This window comes from Populus nigra, chromosome 13 (genome assembly GCF_951802175.1).
Source record: "Populus nigra chromosome 13, ddPopNigr1.1, whole genome shotgun sequence".
Taxonomy (NCBI): Eukaryota; Viridiplantae; Streptophyta; class Magnoliopsida; order Malpighiales; family Salicaceae; genus Populus; species Populus nigra.
In genome coordinates this window covers 5,236,010-5,251,936 of record NC_084864.1, presented here as the reverse complement: position 1 = coordinate 5,251,936, position 15,927 = coordinate 5,236,010, and the positions used below count along the sequence as shown (strand labels likewise).

At 30.5% G+C, this 15,927-nt stretch overlaps 2 protein-coding genes across 2 annotated transcripts; both read left to right on the top strand.

The window, feature by feature from the left end:
* The first annotated feature begins 4,300 nt into the window (after positions 1–4,300).
* On the top strand, positions 4,301–5,784 carry LOC133670676 (NAC domain-containing protein 83-like). Its single transcript, XM_062091244.1, has 3 exons — positions 4,301–4,738; positions 4,989–5,260; positions 5,375–5,784. Exons 1-3 carry the CDS (start codon positions 4,558–4,560, stop codon positions 5,663–5,665), a joined length of 744 nt encoding a protein of 247 aa, XP_061947228.1. The 5' UTR covers positions 4,301–4,557; the 3' UTR covers positions 5,666–5,784.
* A 7,612-nt stretch (positions 5,785–13,396) lies between these two features.
* LOC133670503 (uncharacterized) lies at positions 13,397–15,393 on the top strand. Its single transcript, XM_062091005.1, has 2 exons — positions 13,397–14,234; positions 15,060–15,393. The coding sequence occupies exons 1-2, from the start codon at positions 13,589–13,591 to the stop codon at positions 15,101–15,103; spliced, it is 690 nt and encodes a 229-aa protein (XP_061946989.1). The 5' UTR covers positions 13,397–13,588; the 3' UTR covers positions 15,104–15,393.
* Positions 15,394–15,927: the final 534 nt, after the last annotated feature.

The window sequence follows — 15,927 nt, the reverse complement described above, 5'->3', positions numbered from 1 at the left end:
AAAATGATGATGGTGAAAATTTATTTTATTCTATTTCAAATTTATTTTTTTTAAAATGAATTTTATCCAGGTCTCCATTGATCTTCTTAACTTTTTAACCTATATTCGAATAGAACGCTATAGGGTTGTAGGTTGAAAACAAATCGCATACCTTTCCTTTTCGTTGATCTTTACAACCAGATGGAAGCTGACAAAACTGTAAAGGTGGATTGTTTGATATGGGATGATGCTTAGGATTTGTTTAAGAAAAAAAATGTAGGAGATCAAACTCTTTTGGTTTATCCTGATTTTCCTAAACTTACCAGAATAATAGCCAAATAGTATGGCGGTTTGCCTTTGTACTTTTTTTGATAATGCAAATAAAGTGTTTGATAAGCCTAAAATGGATGAAATATGAATTACTAGGTTTTAGTTTAATGGAAAGGTTATAATATTAGTATTATAAGGGCTTTCTAGTCATAAATAGAAAATAATAGTAATCATATAAATAACTAAACATTTTTTGTTGACTTTTTTTAGGGAGAATATTAATTGTAAAAACATAGATAGCATAAAAAATGAACAAAGTTGTTGTTGTTTCTCTATGTTATCTAAAAGATGAAAGAGGAGAGAAGAAGAAAATCTAAGTTGTGAGAGGAGTTAGAATTATGTTATTAACTTTTATTATTTCTGAAAAAGAAAACATAAGCATTCAATATAGATATTAGAAAAACACACATATATAAATAAAGCCTAACAACTATGTTTTCAAATAAGGATGATTATCTTCCATATGTTATATTGATTTGGTCCGCATAAATAAAAACATAAAGCAGCTTCCATTTATTCTTGTCATGGCTGATTTGATATCACTTAATCCAATTATTTTTAAAAATAGAAAATTGTGCGCTTATATGCCTCAAAGCATAAGGGTCTGGAGTTTTGATGGGCTCCGCAGGCTCACCCATGACGGTTATGGTTTCAGTACGCTTTTCCCTCCACTTCTTAGCCCTTTGTCTCCTCTAAGAAAAGAGTATTAGCTTCTTTCTTCTCCTAAGAAACTCCTAAATCTAAATAAAGAATTGGAATGCTTCTACTTTTTAGGAAATCTCTCTAATGGGTTAGGATAAATAACTACAAGTCCTTTATCTTGTTAGACTACCATTTTTTGCTTGAATAAGTTACCATTAAAACACCTTTAACTCCTAACTTTTCTCTATGAAAAAAATCAATATTATAGGTAAGATTATAAGAAGCATTATAAGAGGATTATGCCTTATTACTCCAATAGCTTTTAACAACTTTATCTCTTATGGACTTTCACAATGTTGCTGGTAGATTTAGTTATGCTACTGTCAGGTTGTGTTGTGCTAACACCTTCCTTTAGACTTTGTTGGGAATGTAGGTAAAGTTTAGTCTAAAAGTATATTAAGGCAGCTTTTGACAATGATTTGGTAAATACATCATCAATTTGATCATTAAAGGATACATGTTGGGTGATAATATGTCCAAGAGAAACTTGTCTGCGCATAAAATGATATTCCAACTCAATATGTTTACTCCGAGCATGGAATAATGGCTTGATTATCATGTGAAGTGCACTCGGATTGTCATAGTAGAGTATTAAAGGAGGAGTGATTGGGATGTGAAGATCCTTGAAGATAAAATTCAGCCAAGTGAGTTCGATTACAGTGTTATCCATGACATAATACTCAATTTTAGTGCTTAAGCGAAAGATTGTATGTTGTTTTTATGCACATCAAGAGATAAGATTATTTTTTCCAAGGAAGTTGTGGTAACCAATAGTGGACCGTCTAGTTGTAGGACATCATGCCTAATTTTCACCTAAAAAAGAAAACAAATCAAATGTAGTGTTGGAAGTAAAATGCAATTGAGTGTGAAAAGTTCCTTTCATAAAGTGTAAGATATGATGAACCATTTTTAAAGGTGTAGTATTTGAAGCATGTATAAATTCAGACATAAAGTTAACATTATACAAAAAATTTAGGCGTGTGAGAGTGAGATATTGTAGAGAGCCAACAAGACCCTAAAAATACCTTAGGTCATCCAAAGGTTTGTCATTAGAAGAGGTTTTGGTCTTCACTTTGAGTTGTGTACTTATAGGTTTACAATCTACCATGTTTGCATGTTCAAGTATGGTAAAAGCATAATGTTATTGTGATAAGTGAAGACAATTCTATGCTTGTGAAATTTCATCCCAAGAAAGTGATGAATATATCTCAAGTCTTTCATTTCAAGCTCACCATTAAAAAGTTGAAAAAAAATTAACACGTGCTAAATTTGATCTTGCGAGCAATATATCATCAACATAGAGAAGAAGAATTAATGAGCCATAATCAGAATGATAGATGAATAAAAAGGGATCTACTAAACTAGAATAGAAACCATACTAAAGAAGAAGAAAAAAGTGTTAAACCAATCAAACCTTTTTTTATCAATGAAAAGCTAGGGAATGAAATTGAAAAAAAAAACGATAAAAAAACTTTATAACAAAAGAACTAGAAATAAAAAGAATGAGGACTAAATTTGATATAAAAATAATTTGGAATCAAATGTTAAGGGGTGAAATTAAAAACAAAATTAAATTAAAAAGGGATAAGAAAACAAACAGAAATCAAAAGAATGAGGACCAAATTTGACATATAAATTAAATGAAACCAAATGATGAGGGACATAATTGAAGAAAAAATCAATAAAAAAGGATTAAATACAAAATAAATAGCAATAAAAAAATAAGAACCAAATTGAATACAAAAAACAAATGAAAGGACACGTTCATTTTTTGCAAGGAGAAGAGAGAGAACAGAGGGAGGAGAAGAAAAAAGTCAACCTGAGTCCAACTACTACTCTTCCGACCACACACGCAACACCACCACGAAGAACACAGTGATAAGCTTCTAACGCTACCTTGAAAAGTGGTGTTTGGACATGGGATGACACTACACATGCTATTTAAAGCGCATGAGTGTCGCCTACTTGGTGACGCGTGCCTTGCACATGCCATCAACTTTTTTAAAATTAATATTAAAATTATTAAAAGACTAAGTCGTCATTGACCCAACCTATTAATTAAAAAAAAAACAACCTAAAAATACACAAATATCATTGGTTGTAAGTTTTAATTTTTTTGCTTTTAAAGATACGAAAGTCTTTATATTGTTTTAAAAAAATGTAAAAAGGCCAAAATCAACCCTGATTAATTTATTAATTAAAAAAATATGCCTAAAAATACATAAATTTCTCTAGTTGTAAGTTTTTTTTTTTTTTTGCTTTCTAAGGTATGAAAGTCTTAACATTATTTTTAAAAAATATAAAAGATCAAATTGACCGCGATTATCTTTTAAACAAATTTTATTTTTAAAAGTTATATAGTTCTTATATTATGCTGGAAAAAAAAACCAAATTACCACCAAACAATTGCATTTCCTCTTTCAAGGAAAAAGAACTCAAGAAAATTTATTATAAGAAAAATTACCAACTATTGTAAAATTATGGAATTCTAAAATACAAACAAATAATTTCATATATCTACAATTTAAATTTAACAATGATAAAACTATTTTTTGAAAATAATTAATTACTACATAATTAAGAACTGTATGCTTTAAGTAAACTACAAAAATTCTGAATAAATTTATTGTAAAACCCTACAGGTGATGCTATACATGCTAAGGAGGAAACAAAAGGCCGAGAATAACGATGCATTTTTTATTAATTTAGCAAAAAGTAATGGTAGTTGTAGTTGAAAGGGAGTCACTGTTATCATTGGATTTATAGTTAAGAAATTAATGGAACTGTCTTCTATTGTAATATGCAAAAGGGAAATTTAGGAACTATGTAAAAAACTAAACTCTTTTGGGAAGAAAAATCTGAATATAATAATATAGGTGAACATCGCTGTTGTTTTGGCTAGAATTTTTATTTTATCTTCCTGTGATTTATGTATTTGGCTGCATGTGTCTTCAAGACGGATCATCTGCGGTTGTGTTATGTCACATCAACCAGTAGGATAGTGTTTTAATCTCTTGGATTTCCCGTCTAATGTAGACCAGATCTTCTATAACCTAAACATGGGTCTGAAACGAGCGCGTGCTTCTTGACCGAAGCACAAGTCTACACGTTTGTATGTGAATTCTGACAGAAATGACCCGTCAGAATAGAGCCAAGTTTTTTTCAAAGTCAAGGATGGGGTTCTAGTGATGTAATTAGCAAGAGTGGGGATTAGAAACAACCAAGGTATTTCCCTCTTTAACTTCATGCCATGCCCCATATGAATATATACATATATATATATGAACGTCTAAAGAACCTTTGTCTTTCCTTACCTAAGCCCACGAGGACAAACCAAGGCCACTCACGAGTCTTCTTTGCCTCTTCTTTCATTTTGGTTCTCTCCCTCTTATCTTTTGTTTGCATAATTTAGTATATTACAACAACATGGGTCGCTAGTTTCTATATATGTGTCAAGTTAGCTTTACCCTGTTGAGTTAATGATCATCCAGGTCTTAGCTCAACTTGGTTAGGAAACTTAATTTGGAGATTTAGAGAGATTGGGAAATGGTGAGGCCAAACTCTGTTGAGAATGGAGGGTTCAAATTGCCTATTGGATACAGGTTTCATCCAACGGATGAAGAGCTTGTTGTTCATTACTTGAAACGAAAGGTCCTTGGTCTTCCAATGCCAGCTTCAGTCATTCCTGAGTTTGATGTTTTCCAAAATGATCCTTCGAGCTTGCCAGGTTTGTCAAAAATTCAAATTCTTCAACTTGTAAATCAGATACCTGTTTAGTGCTTACAAGTCTTCTATTAGCTTTGTTTTGAGCAAACTGGGATTTTTTTTTAACTAAGTTGGATCACGGCGAATTGTATCTGCTTTTCAAGATTGTTTTAAGAGTTTAGATTCATCTATCTAAGCTCACCATTTGAGTTTTGACCTTTATTTGAGAGATCCTGAGTTGGTTTAAACCTTATAATCTGTTCTTGTTCTAGGTAATTTGAAGGAAAAGAGGTACTTCTTTAGCCAAAAGAAGTGGAATGACTTTGGAACAAAATGCAAGAGAACTGCAGGCTCTGGACCTTCTGGTTACTGGAAACCTATTGGCAAAGGCAAGCAAATCATAGCTTCTGACAGCAACAAATCAGTTGGAACAAGGAAAACCCTGGTTTTCAAAGAAAGAAAGCATTCTATCAAGACTAGAAGTCAATGGGTTATGCATGGATATTGCCTTGCAGGCTCGCTAACAGGCCCCAAAACGACCCAGGTAAAAATATGAAGTGGTTACTGTGATATTATATATGGTACGCACCACGCAGTTGCAGCAGTGTTTTTGCCATAGAATTAACGGGTCATGTGTATTTGATACTTTCTTGTACAGATGGAGGAGGTGGGAGATTGGGTTGCCTACAGTGTATTTCAAAGGAAGAGGAAACCTAGAAAAAACGTGGTCATTTCCAATCCTTCAAACATTAACGAGACTAGAAATGTTGAGATCATTAGTCCTAGTTTTATCGATTTTATGATGGAACAAAGCTCTGATGGAGTTGGTCCTCCTTCACCATGTTCAAGTGGAGTCACTGAGGTCTCTTCTAACGACGTAGATCAGGAAGAAATCAGCTCCTCCTCCATTAGCCTTTTTTCTTATCCTTGCAATAGGAAGAGGACTTAGAATTTGCTCCTAATCAAGGAAACTTTGTATCAGATAACTCAGATAGTACTGTACGTGCAACAAGCTATAAGAATTGCTAAAAATTAGAAGAGAAGGCATCCAATTGTCCATTGGCTTTATATATTTGTGTTTGTCTATCTAATTAAGGAATTGCATTAGGTGTTGATTATTTTTTCCCTATACATCACTACTTAATATAGTTTTAACAGAACACTCGTCCTGCATGGTATAGCATATATACTCGACGTGTTAAAAATGTGAAATTCAATTAATCTCACATAGGCGATTGTGCTGAGAATTTGAGATGAAGTAGTTGCAACATGCAGGACTATCATTATCATTTCTGCACCAGTAAACCAAGTCATTTAAGACTCAGAAAAAGATTTTGTACTGATTGTTTAGCTTAAGCAATTTACTGTCAAAAGGTGAACAGATTTTTGTGAAGAATGATGAAAAGTAAGGCATCAAAAGCAGGTATCCAAAGAAAAAAAAAAGGAAAGAGGTTCCACATTATCTAATAATAACACTACAAGAAAAGTTGATCACTTATGGACAAGCACCCAAAGCCATTGATGCCAAGAGATTGTGGTGAAGAAAAGGCACATCTACAAATGGGGCTCGATTCTCGCGCATATTGCAAAAATAGAGAGGGGCTTGATTCCCTCCTAAAATATGATTCTTTCAATGCTTTGTTGATGACTTTTGTTCACTGCCAGTGTTTTCAATTGCTAGCCAGACCATATACAAACGAACGAAGAGATTCTCTCATTATTTCTTGCTTTTTGAATGGTAATCACATTCAAATCCAAACCAATCCTGTATAAAGAGTGGTGTTTGTTGTGTTGGGAAAGGGAAAGGGAAAGGGAAAGAGACACAAATTTTCTTTACTAAATACTTCCAAGCTTCAAGAACACAACCTCTCATATGGGGTTATGTGAACAAGATTCCTTGTGTCACCTAGTAAAAGCCAAAATAAGAGAGACATTTGTGATTATTCTACCATTTCAATTCCATTCGAGAATGGGAATCCTCTCCACCTTAGGTTATGCCCGTCCAGTCCCATATAAAATATTCCCACTCTGCTGCTAGAGAGAGAGATAAAGCGATCACCGGAGGGTCAAAATCAGTGTAAAAGGAGAGAATATGGATCAATTGGTTCGATATGATGCCACAACTTTTAAATTAGATCATAACAGGCGTGTGATCCTTAAAAAGGGATCGATGTAGTGTAGGGACACCCTGTGAGTTGGGTCAAAGACACTTCACATGTGATGTGCGTTCACAAGAATGAAAGAAAATATTTCCAACAATCATGTGATTAATTATATTAGTTGTTGGGGGGGTAACCAGAATTGTTAATCTTATTCATTGAAAGGTTTTTTTTTTTAAATACCAATTAGGTATTGAAAAATATTGTAGCAATTGAGTTAAAAAAATTATTCATCAGAACAATATTGTATAGTTCTATTATTTCCAAAAAAAAAAATCTAAAACTGATAATTGAAGGCATTGAAATCTTTTCACATGTCATCATTATCAAATTGATCAAAAACAAATACATCTTTTTCATAAACACAAAGAATGTTATTTATTTCTTCTTCTCCTCTTCAAATTTCACACCTGCTTCTTTAATTTCTTTTTGCTTTACATCTGGTCTATGCCATTTTAATTACTATTTTATTTTTATTTTTAATAATCTATAAAATTATAAATGTTTTTAATTTTACCCTTTCTATTTCTTTTTCTTTTAAATTTGGTCCAAATTCTTTAGATTACTATTTGTTTTATTTGAGATCATTTTTAGATTATTGTTTTCTACAATTTCATCGTCTTTTGGTTTTTTCAATTTTAAAACCCAATTTTTATTGCTATCTTTTATGCTCTGATAATTTTTTAAAATTGAAATGTTTTTCATCTTTCAAAATTAAATTGATTGTAAATTAAGTTTTTTAATTGAACTCAGGTCCATGATTTCACGTGTGGTGAGTTTTAGAGATTAGACCAGATTTAGAGGGTTGACTCAAGTTCACTTGGGTTTTTTTTCTTTTTAAGCTAATTTTTTAAACCTTTTTTTAGAGTTTTGCTTTGTTTTTGTTTTTTGTTTTCTATGTGGTTAGTATTGGAATTATGACTAGAGTTACAAATTTCAAATGTTAGTGTAGGTTGACCTTTTTTTGTTCTTTTTTTAATTAATTTATTTAAATTTCATTTTTTAACATTTGATTTATTGAAAATTTATCTTCATATTTTTTTTTCCTTTCCTTTCTATTGGATTATTCTGATCCTATACCCATGATCACGGGGTTAATATGTTAACTATAGTCGACTAAGATTTTTTCATAGCTTTTTTTAATTACTTTTTGTTTTTGTCCTTTAACATTATATTAATCAATAATTGAGTTTCATGATTTTATTCAGTTTACTTTCAAACACGGTTATCCTAATATCATGATTGGGTTAAAGATTTTCAATCTTGACCCGAGTGGGCTAGGATCAAATCTTTTCATATATATATATTAAAATTTTATCCTTCAACATTTTATTTTCTTAAAAGTGAACTTTAACTTTTTTCCATTTATTTTACTTTCTATATAGTTATCCTATTCTCATTTAATTTATTAAGAATTGGTTTTTAGACTCTTTTTTCTATTTTTTTTTTATAAAATTATCTCATTCTTATGTCCATGGTCGTGATGTTTGCGAGATAACCCGGTTTAAGCAGAGTATTTTTTTATTGATTTATTGATTTATTTATTTTATTTTTACCCTTCAATATTATGTTGTTTATTAATCTGAAATGTCTCAAGTTAGGTTCTTTTTACCTTTCTCTCATTATTTTTTTTATCAATTTATTTATTTATTTATATTTTTAAATTACCAATTTAACCAATGACTTCAGTCTCAATTTTTTTCCTTAGCATTATTTCTTTTCATATAAAAAAATTTGATCCACCCATGATTAAGCGTTGGCTATACATCTAGCAAAAACAACTAACAAAGATAGTGGTTTTACTGTTGAAATCATTGTGCATTGTTACCCTTTTTTTCCAACTTTTTTTTTAACATCCAATTGTTTTCCTTTCAAATTTATCTTTTGTTTTTTCTTTAAATTGGGTTATGAGATTCATTCTATTTTACTTTTTATGTGTTTATTGTAGTATTAGAAAAATATTTTTGTATCTGATTGATGCTCAATTTAGTAAAATAGATTTTGTTTTATTAGTTTAAAACAATTAAAAATTTAAAGATTGAATTTGAAACGGTTACAACAAACTAGGCCTTTTTTTATATCAAGTACTAAAGTGAAAAGAAAAAAAAAAGTGATTCGTACAAATAAGAGAGAGGGTGATGTGATATGGCAGCACATGTCTTCATCTGTGTTTAAAAGATAGCTTTTTTTGGTATTGTTAGAATTATCTCGACAAAAAATTTAATATTTGATTTGATTCTCTTTCTATTAGTCTATCGTAGTCTTCTAACTCGAGTCGTGAATTTTATAAATTAATAAGGAATAAATCAAGTCGATTTAATATATCATCGTCTTGATTTTTTAAAAAAGATATATGATATATCACCTTCTAAATATTTTTTAAAACATGTTTTCAAATATGCATAAACTTTTTATTATTTGTGTTTTTACTATAAAACATGTTAACAGCAATTTAATTTTTTTTTTCCGTTCATCCCAAGATGATATCTAGTTTCAGCTCAAAAGGTGTTCAATAATATGTCAGAAAGTTTGATAAAGTCGATCTCATTTGAAAAGAATAATGAGATTTGTAGTGATTTTGTCATAGAATGTCCGTCCACATAACCTGAAGTCAATCCACCGCCAGTGGAAAAGGAAAGGAGGTGCTTGTGTGGTGGGAAGGAAGTTAGCGGAGGAAGAAAAACGCCGACCAGAGGGTTGCTTGCACAAGAGGCTAAAGAATCATCAACACGATGAAAATTCTGCACGTCACCTACTAAACACAGTTTCTTGTGTAAATTGCTGACTTTGACGGCCCTTTTCTTTTGTCATTCAAGTGGGCCCGGTAGTGTTGGCAGGCCACAACCAATTCATAACACTAATAATCATTTGGACCCTCGTGTCAATCACACTCTAAAAATTATTTATTTGTTATATATATATATATATATATATATAGAGAGAGAGAGAGGGGGTATTGACTTTTTTTTAAAAAAAAAAAATTATCATTTAGTGTTTGACCTGTTAGTAATTAAGTTTTGATTTTTTTTCTCTTTATAAAATTATTTTTTTTTATTTTTTATTTTTTATTTTTTGTTATCAAATAAAATTGTTAATAGCTTATAAAAATAATTAAGGGTATTTTTTAATGACATTGACAATCATTTATTTTTTTATTAATTATTTTTATTTTTTATAATTATATTATTAAATTAACTATATTTATTTAACACATTTGAATCTTTGATCGGAGTTATAACTTTTCATTGCTCTTCGGAGAACAACATCTTCATTTTTTTACATTAAAAAAATTAAGTTGTCTCACGAATAAAAGCTAGGGGATAATACTAACAAAGTAGCCGTTTGTTAATGTTAATATTAATTTCTTAATCTAGAAGTAACATCAGAGCCCACAAAGCAGGTGATTATTTTCGGTTCGATTCGATTTTTACTTAAAAGAATAATCAAATTAGATTTAAAAAAACCCGAAACCGGTTCAAACCGATCAGTTTCGGTTCAGTTCAGTTTGGTTATTTTAGGACAAAAACCGAAACCCAACCAACTTATTTTCGGTTCGGTTTGGTTATTTTATATTAAAAACAATAAACTATATTGTTTTTTGAGGGTTTTTTTTGTAATTTTTAATGGGCCTGGTTTCGGTTTAAATAGAAACAATTGTCATTTTTCATGTGTGGTGATTCTCATTAAACACTCTCATTCTATCAGAGTAAATGGATCAACATCCCTGGTTAGATCCCTTAAACCTCTACTGAATCCTTCCCCACCCTTTTCCCTTTCAACACTTTGATGATTCACATTGTCACCGTCAAGATATTATTATTATATATGCTTTGTAGTCAGTTGTTTGGTTACACGTAACATTAACTTTGTACATATAAATAAATTTAATTTATTAATAAAGACTCATTTATCTTTAATATTCATCATATATTTGATTAATGAATCTAAATTAAAGATAAAGTTCATAAGACAAAAATATTTTGCAAAGAAAATTATAAAGTTTTTATAATTATAGAATTCTTATTGCATCAAAGTATTCTTCCTAAATGTTCCTAGTCAATGATCTATAAGAGGTGTTTGAGAGTGTGGTAGTGGTTGTTTTTCAAAGTGATTTTGTTTAGAAATGTATCAAAATAACATTTTTTTTTTATTTTTAAAATTTATTTTTGATATCAGCACATCAAAACAATCTGAAAACATAAAAAAATATTTTAAATTATTTTTTGAATTTTAGCCAACCTCTGGTTGGGCTGCAATCGCAAATGGGCGTTAAGACTAGACATTAATTAGAGTTGTTAAGACTAGTACATATTATATATTTTTTTTTATGAAAGAAAACAATTTTTCTCATAAATTAAGGCACGAGGGATACATATAACTAATATGTAGATGCTTGTCAAATGACATGTACACTGAACTGAAAGAGAGAGTAAATTCAACTACAAAAGAAGAGACAAACGAGTAATTGGAGAGTGATAGAAACAATGTGGGCATGGGGCATGGGGTAAGGAATTATTATGAATAATCAAAGAAAATTAATTAACAACAAGAAGAAAAGAAAAATATAGTTTTTTTTGTTTTTTTTAAAATTATTTTTTATTTAATTATATAACAATAAAATAAATAATTATAATAAAATAACCGAATATGATATAAAAAGAACGGCTATAATGAGTTGCAAAAAAACAACACTTACTAATATTAAAAAAAAAATACCCAAATAAGAAAACACAATAAAAATTGAACAATATTAAATACAATAATATCTAGTTAGGTCACTCTATTTCTTTTACGGGTCAGATCTAATATCTTTTTACACCAAAAAATAAACATGCAGGCCTGTTAATATAATAAAAGATTTTATAAAATAATAAAAATATAGAGCAAAAAAAGAGGTTTTTGGAAAATTTTTAAGGCTAGAAGGTGTTGGAACTACTTTTTTATTTAAAAAAATTATCATTCTTCTTTCTTTTCAATTTTGATCCCCCAACTCTAAATCTCTTACAAATAACAAAACTGGTTTTTGTTTTGTAAATTCAAGTACCAATTAAAAGTTAGGATATTTTTTCCAATATAGATAATATATAAAGAAATTACAAAATTCATTCCAAAAAAATACAATGTCAAATGACTAAATTAAAAAATAATAATTCAAATGATTAAAAAAATACAATTTCAAATGACTAAATTAGAAAAAAAAACCAAGTTACTATGAATTCACAATAACTTTTGAGGTGAGGAGTGTACGAATCTATAATAACTTTTGAGAGGATGGACAATGTTTCCAAGAGGAGAAATAGATTTCTTCTTAATAACCCAAAATAAATTAAATAAAAACAAATTATAAAACTCTAACCTTCAAAAAATAATAAAAAAATAAATGTCAAAGGTTTGAATTGAAAAAAAAAATAATAAAAAAAATTAAAAGACTAGGAAACAAAAATGGTGGTCATGCAAGCTCAACTCACGTGGCCAAGGTTGCTTACCGCGTGGGCTAAGTTGCTTAGCCACCTCGGTAAACCCTTGGCCAAGCTAATGTGACCAACTTAATCTGTCTCTCTTCTTCTTTCTCTTTCTACTTCTACTTTTTCTTTCTTCTTTACCAAACCACACACACTTTTATGTATTTTTTTTTTCTTATATGCCACTAATAATTTATCTTTGTGCAAGACACATACACATAATATTTTTACACACAAATTTTATGCATGGAAGCATTAGTGTCACATTCTTACACCAATGTCTATAACCACAACAATAATGATGCATGACACAATAATCATGACATGACACAACTACCAATAACCATCATTGCTAGCCAATGGTTTATTAGCTCCACAATTAATATCCAACACCAATATCTCCATTACTGATACGGCTCCTTCTCTATAAAAAAAATATAAGGTTGAGTGTATAAATACACTTTACCACCTAGAAGTAATAAGAATTTTATACAAAAAACCATATAGATATATAGACACACAATGCCACATAAAACTTACAAATGCACAGTTTTAACTCTCATTTTCATTTCTCTCTTATAGTAGTACATTATTATCTCTTCACATCTCAACTAACTTAAGTATTAGAATATTATGTTTGTATATGTGATTGGTTTTTCAGGAACAACCCAGCTCAAGATGTAGCAAGCTAGGAAAAATCCATTTTATGTGTAATTGTTTTTCATAATTTTACATACACACTGGATAAGTGGCTCGCACAATGTTGTATGTCAGGTTAAATTTTTTTTAAGGTGTTCTAATGATGATAATGTTTTTAAGAAAAATTTGTTACCCAGATATAGACTAACAAAAAATAAATCTACTTTATAAGGTTTTTATTGTTTAACATAAAATCTTTATACAATAAAAATTTAAATTCATACCACGTCTCATCGTCTCAGCATGAAGCATCTATTATAACTATGAAGGCAAGAGAAACGGATAAGGTCGCATCAAGAGACACCGATGAAAGAGAGGATTCCCTAGCTGCTTCTATACCATGATGATGCATAACAGAAACTCATCTTTGATATAGTTATAGCGAGAAGTAGATTAACAAACCCTGCCCCCCGGTCAAATCCTCCCACTAATCTTCCCTATGTTTTATTAGAACCTATACATCCGCATTACTGGGGATTCATAAAAAAAAATAAGAACATATAACCTAGTTCTCAATGAAAGAGACCATTTGTGTAATACCTTAATTTCTCTATGTTGTTCAAGACTCATTTGTTTTGTTTTAAGCCTTGCACATGTTCTTCTTCCATGGACCGTGACATTTCAAAGCTACAGCCGGAGGAGGCGGCAGGGCTAAGATTTGAAAATGTTGGATCCATTTGTCAAAGCATTCATGATAAAAGTGGCTGCAAAAATGAAGAGGAAACCGGTTCTTCAGCTAGCCATGGTCAGAAGAGCTTTTCCTTTATAACTGAAAGGGGATTCTCGAAGAGGGTTCTTGGCTCTAATGATAAAGATCGAAGCTTGGAAAGTGAAAGAGAGCCAATCCATAATGTACGAAAAAGTGTTTCAAATTCACAAGAAATGGAATATGAAACATCTTTCAAAGAACCAGAACCAGATATTGATCAAGAAGCAAAATATGTGAATAAGGTTAATCATAGTATTCATCAAGGAGCTAATGTGAAGGCAGTCGAATTAGAGGACATGGCAGAGAAGGATATTATAACGAAAAGGAACCCTAGTGAGGAGGCCGTTGTGGACACTGAGGTGATGGAGGAGGCTGTTAGCAATGAAAAGGAAGGTGCAAGGGAGGACAACATGTTATGTTTTCAAGAATCTCCTAGCTTCAGGGTATACTGCGCTCATAATGTCTCAGTCGATGGTGATGGTAATGAAGGTGAGATTTCAATCAAAAGATAATTAATTAGGACTATTCCATGAACAGAATCAAATTTCTTTTGCTCTGTTTTTCCGATCTGGTCTTTTCTTTCTCGATTTTTAGGGGTGAAAAGATGAGGTGTAATGTTTTAGATACTCAATTAATAGAAAATCAAGGAAGCATGATCAAATAATATAATCAGCATTATTATAAATTACAACAGTCTAGTTTTCTGAGAGATTTATGTTTGAACCATTCTCTTTCTGAGACCTTGGATTTATTAGTTTCTTTGTGGAGGGTTCTTGTTGAAATGAAAAGTGCAAAGCTCAAAGGGTGAACATTTATGGCTAAAAATAATGCAAAAACATTACAGGTTCTCCATATTATGTATAGCAAGAATGAACGTCAGTGTAGTTTATAAATTCTTGAGTTTTTCCTTTCCAAACCAAACACAGGTAGGACCAATTACTGCTAAATTAATAGTAAATTTCTAAAAGAAATTCACCGTCGTCCCGTGTTTTGTAGAAAAAGGTGATAAAGATAAAGAAAACAAATCATTGAAGGAAACCACCCAGAAGGTATATGGATCTACAATTTACTGCAGATAGGCTCTTTATGTAGAATTATGCACTATTGCTAGTAAATCAGCTGAAACCATTCTGATCTGTATATATAGCTACAACTCGACACTTGAAACGATTGTCTTTCCTAATGCAAGAAACAACAGTTAAACCCATCATTCCTGGAATATTACATCTTCCAAGAATAATAAGCGGCTCGTGCATGTTGTTGATACCGGTTCTATGTGGTATTTTGATATTACCATTTCTCTTCTTTGAGCAGGGATCAGAGAACCAGGCAGTGAAAAGAAGACAGACCAGATTTAGGACTCCATTACGAAATGGTGAGCAGCAAGAATGAAAAACTTTAAGTTTGCCTCGTGCAACTGTTCCAACCCTTCAACTACTCAAGAAAGTACCCGTAGATCAGTTGGAAAAGTTGTCCGCTGACTATCTGCTATCTCCACAAGTACACAAGATACAAGGCAATTTCAGTCACCGCCTTTAATTATTTTCCTTTGAATTCTTAAGTTTCGAAGGCAAAATTCTTATTGGAGACTGCACCATATTTCCTGCTTCGGGGAAGTATATGTTAGGTTTGCTGAAACGTATATCCATAACCGATAAATTTAATTTTTTTTTAGAGTTAATTTAGAGTTGTTTAAGGTTTATACTACAAATAAATTAAATTAAATATTTTTTTTGGTTTTTAACAATTGTTTCAAGATTGAATTGTCGCGACCTTCAATAGTAATCCACACAAACTATAAAGTGAAAGATATTCTAAAAACTCTTTTGTTATACTTTTGAGTGCTAGTTAATTTTTTTTTGTTAGGTGTTTTTGTACTGTACTCTACTCATAGAAAATAACAAGCATACCTTTTTATTTATAGAAAAACATAAAAAACTCTATAAATAATAAAATATCAATTTTATCCTTAAATAATATTACATATATTATTTTAGGTAATTTTAAAAATTTATTTAATAAAGTAAGGACTTGATTGTTTCTAGGTTTAATCTTTAGTATCACCTTAATCACTCTTTATGCGAGCAACTAAAATAAATACTAGCAAAAAAATCAATGATTAATTTTAGAGTTAAAATGTCCTTTCAAATAGAATTAAATCATTAATTTCTAAATGTGTTTT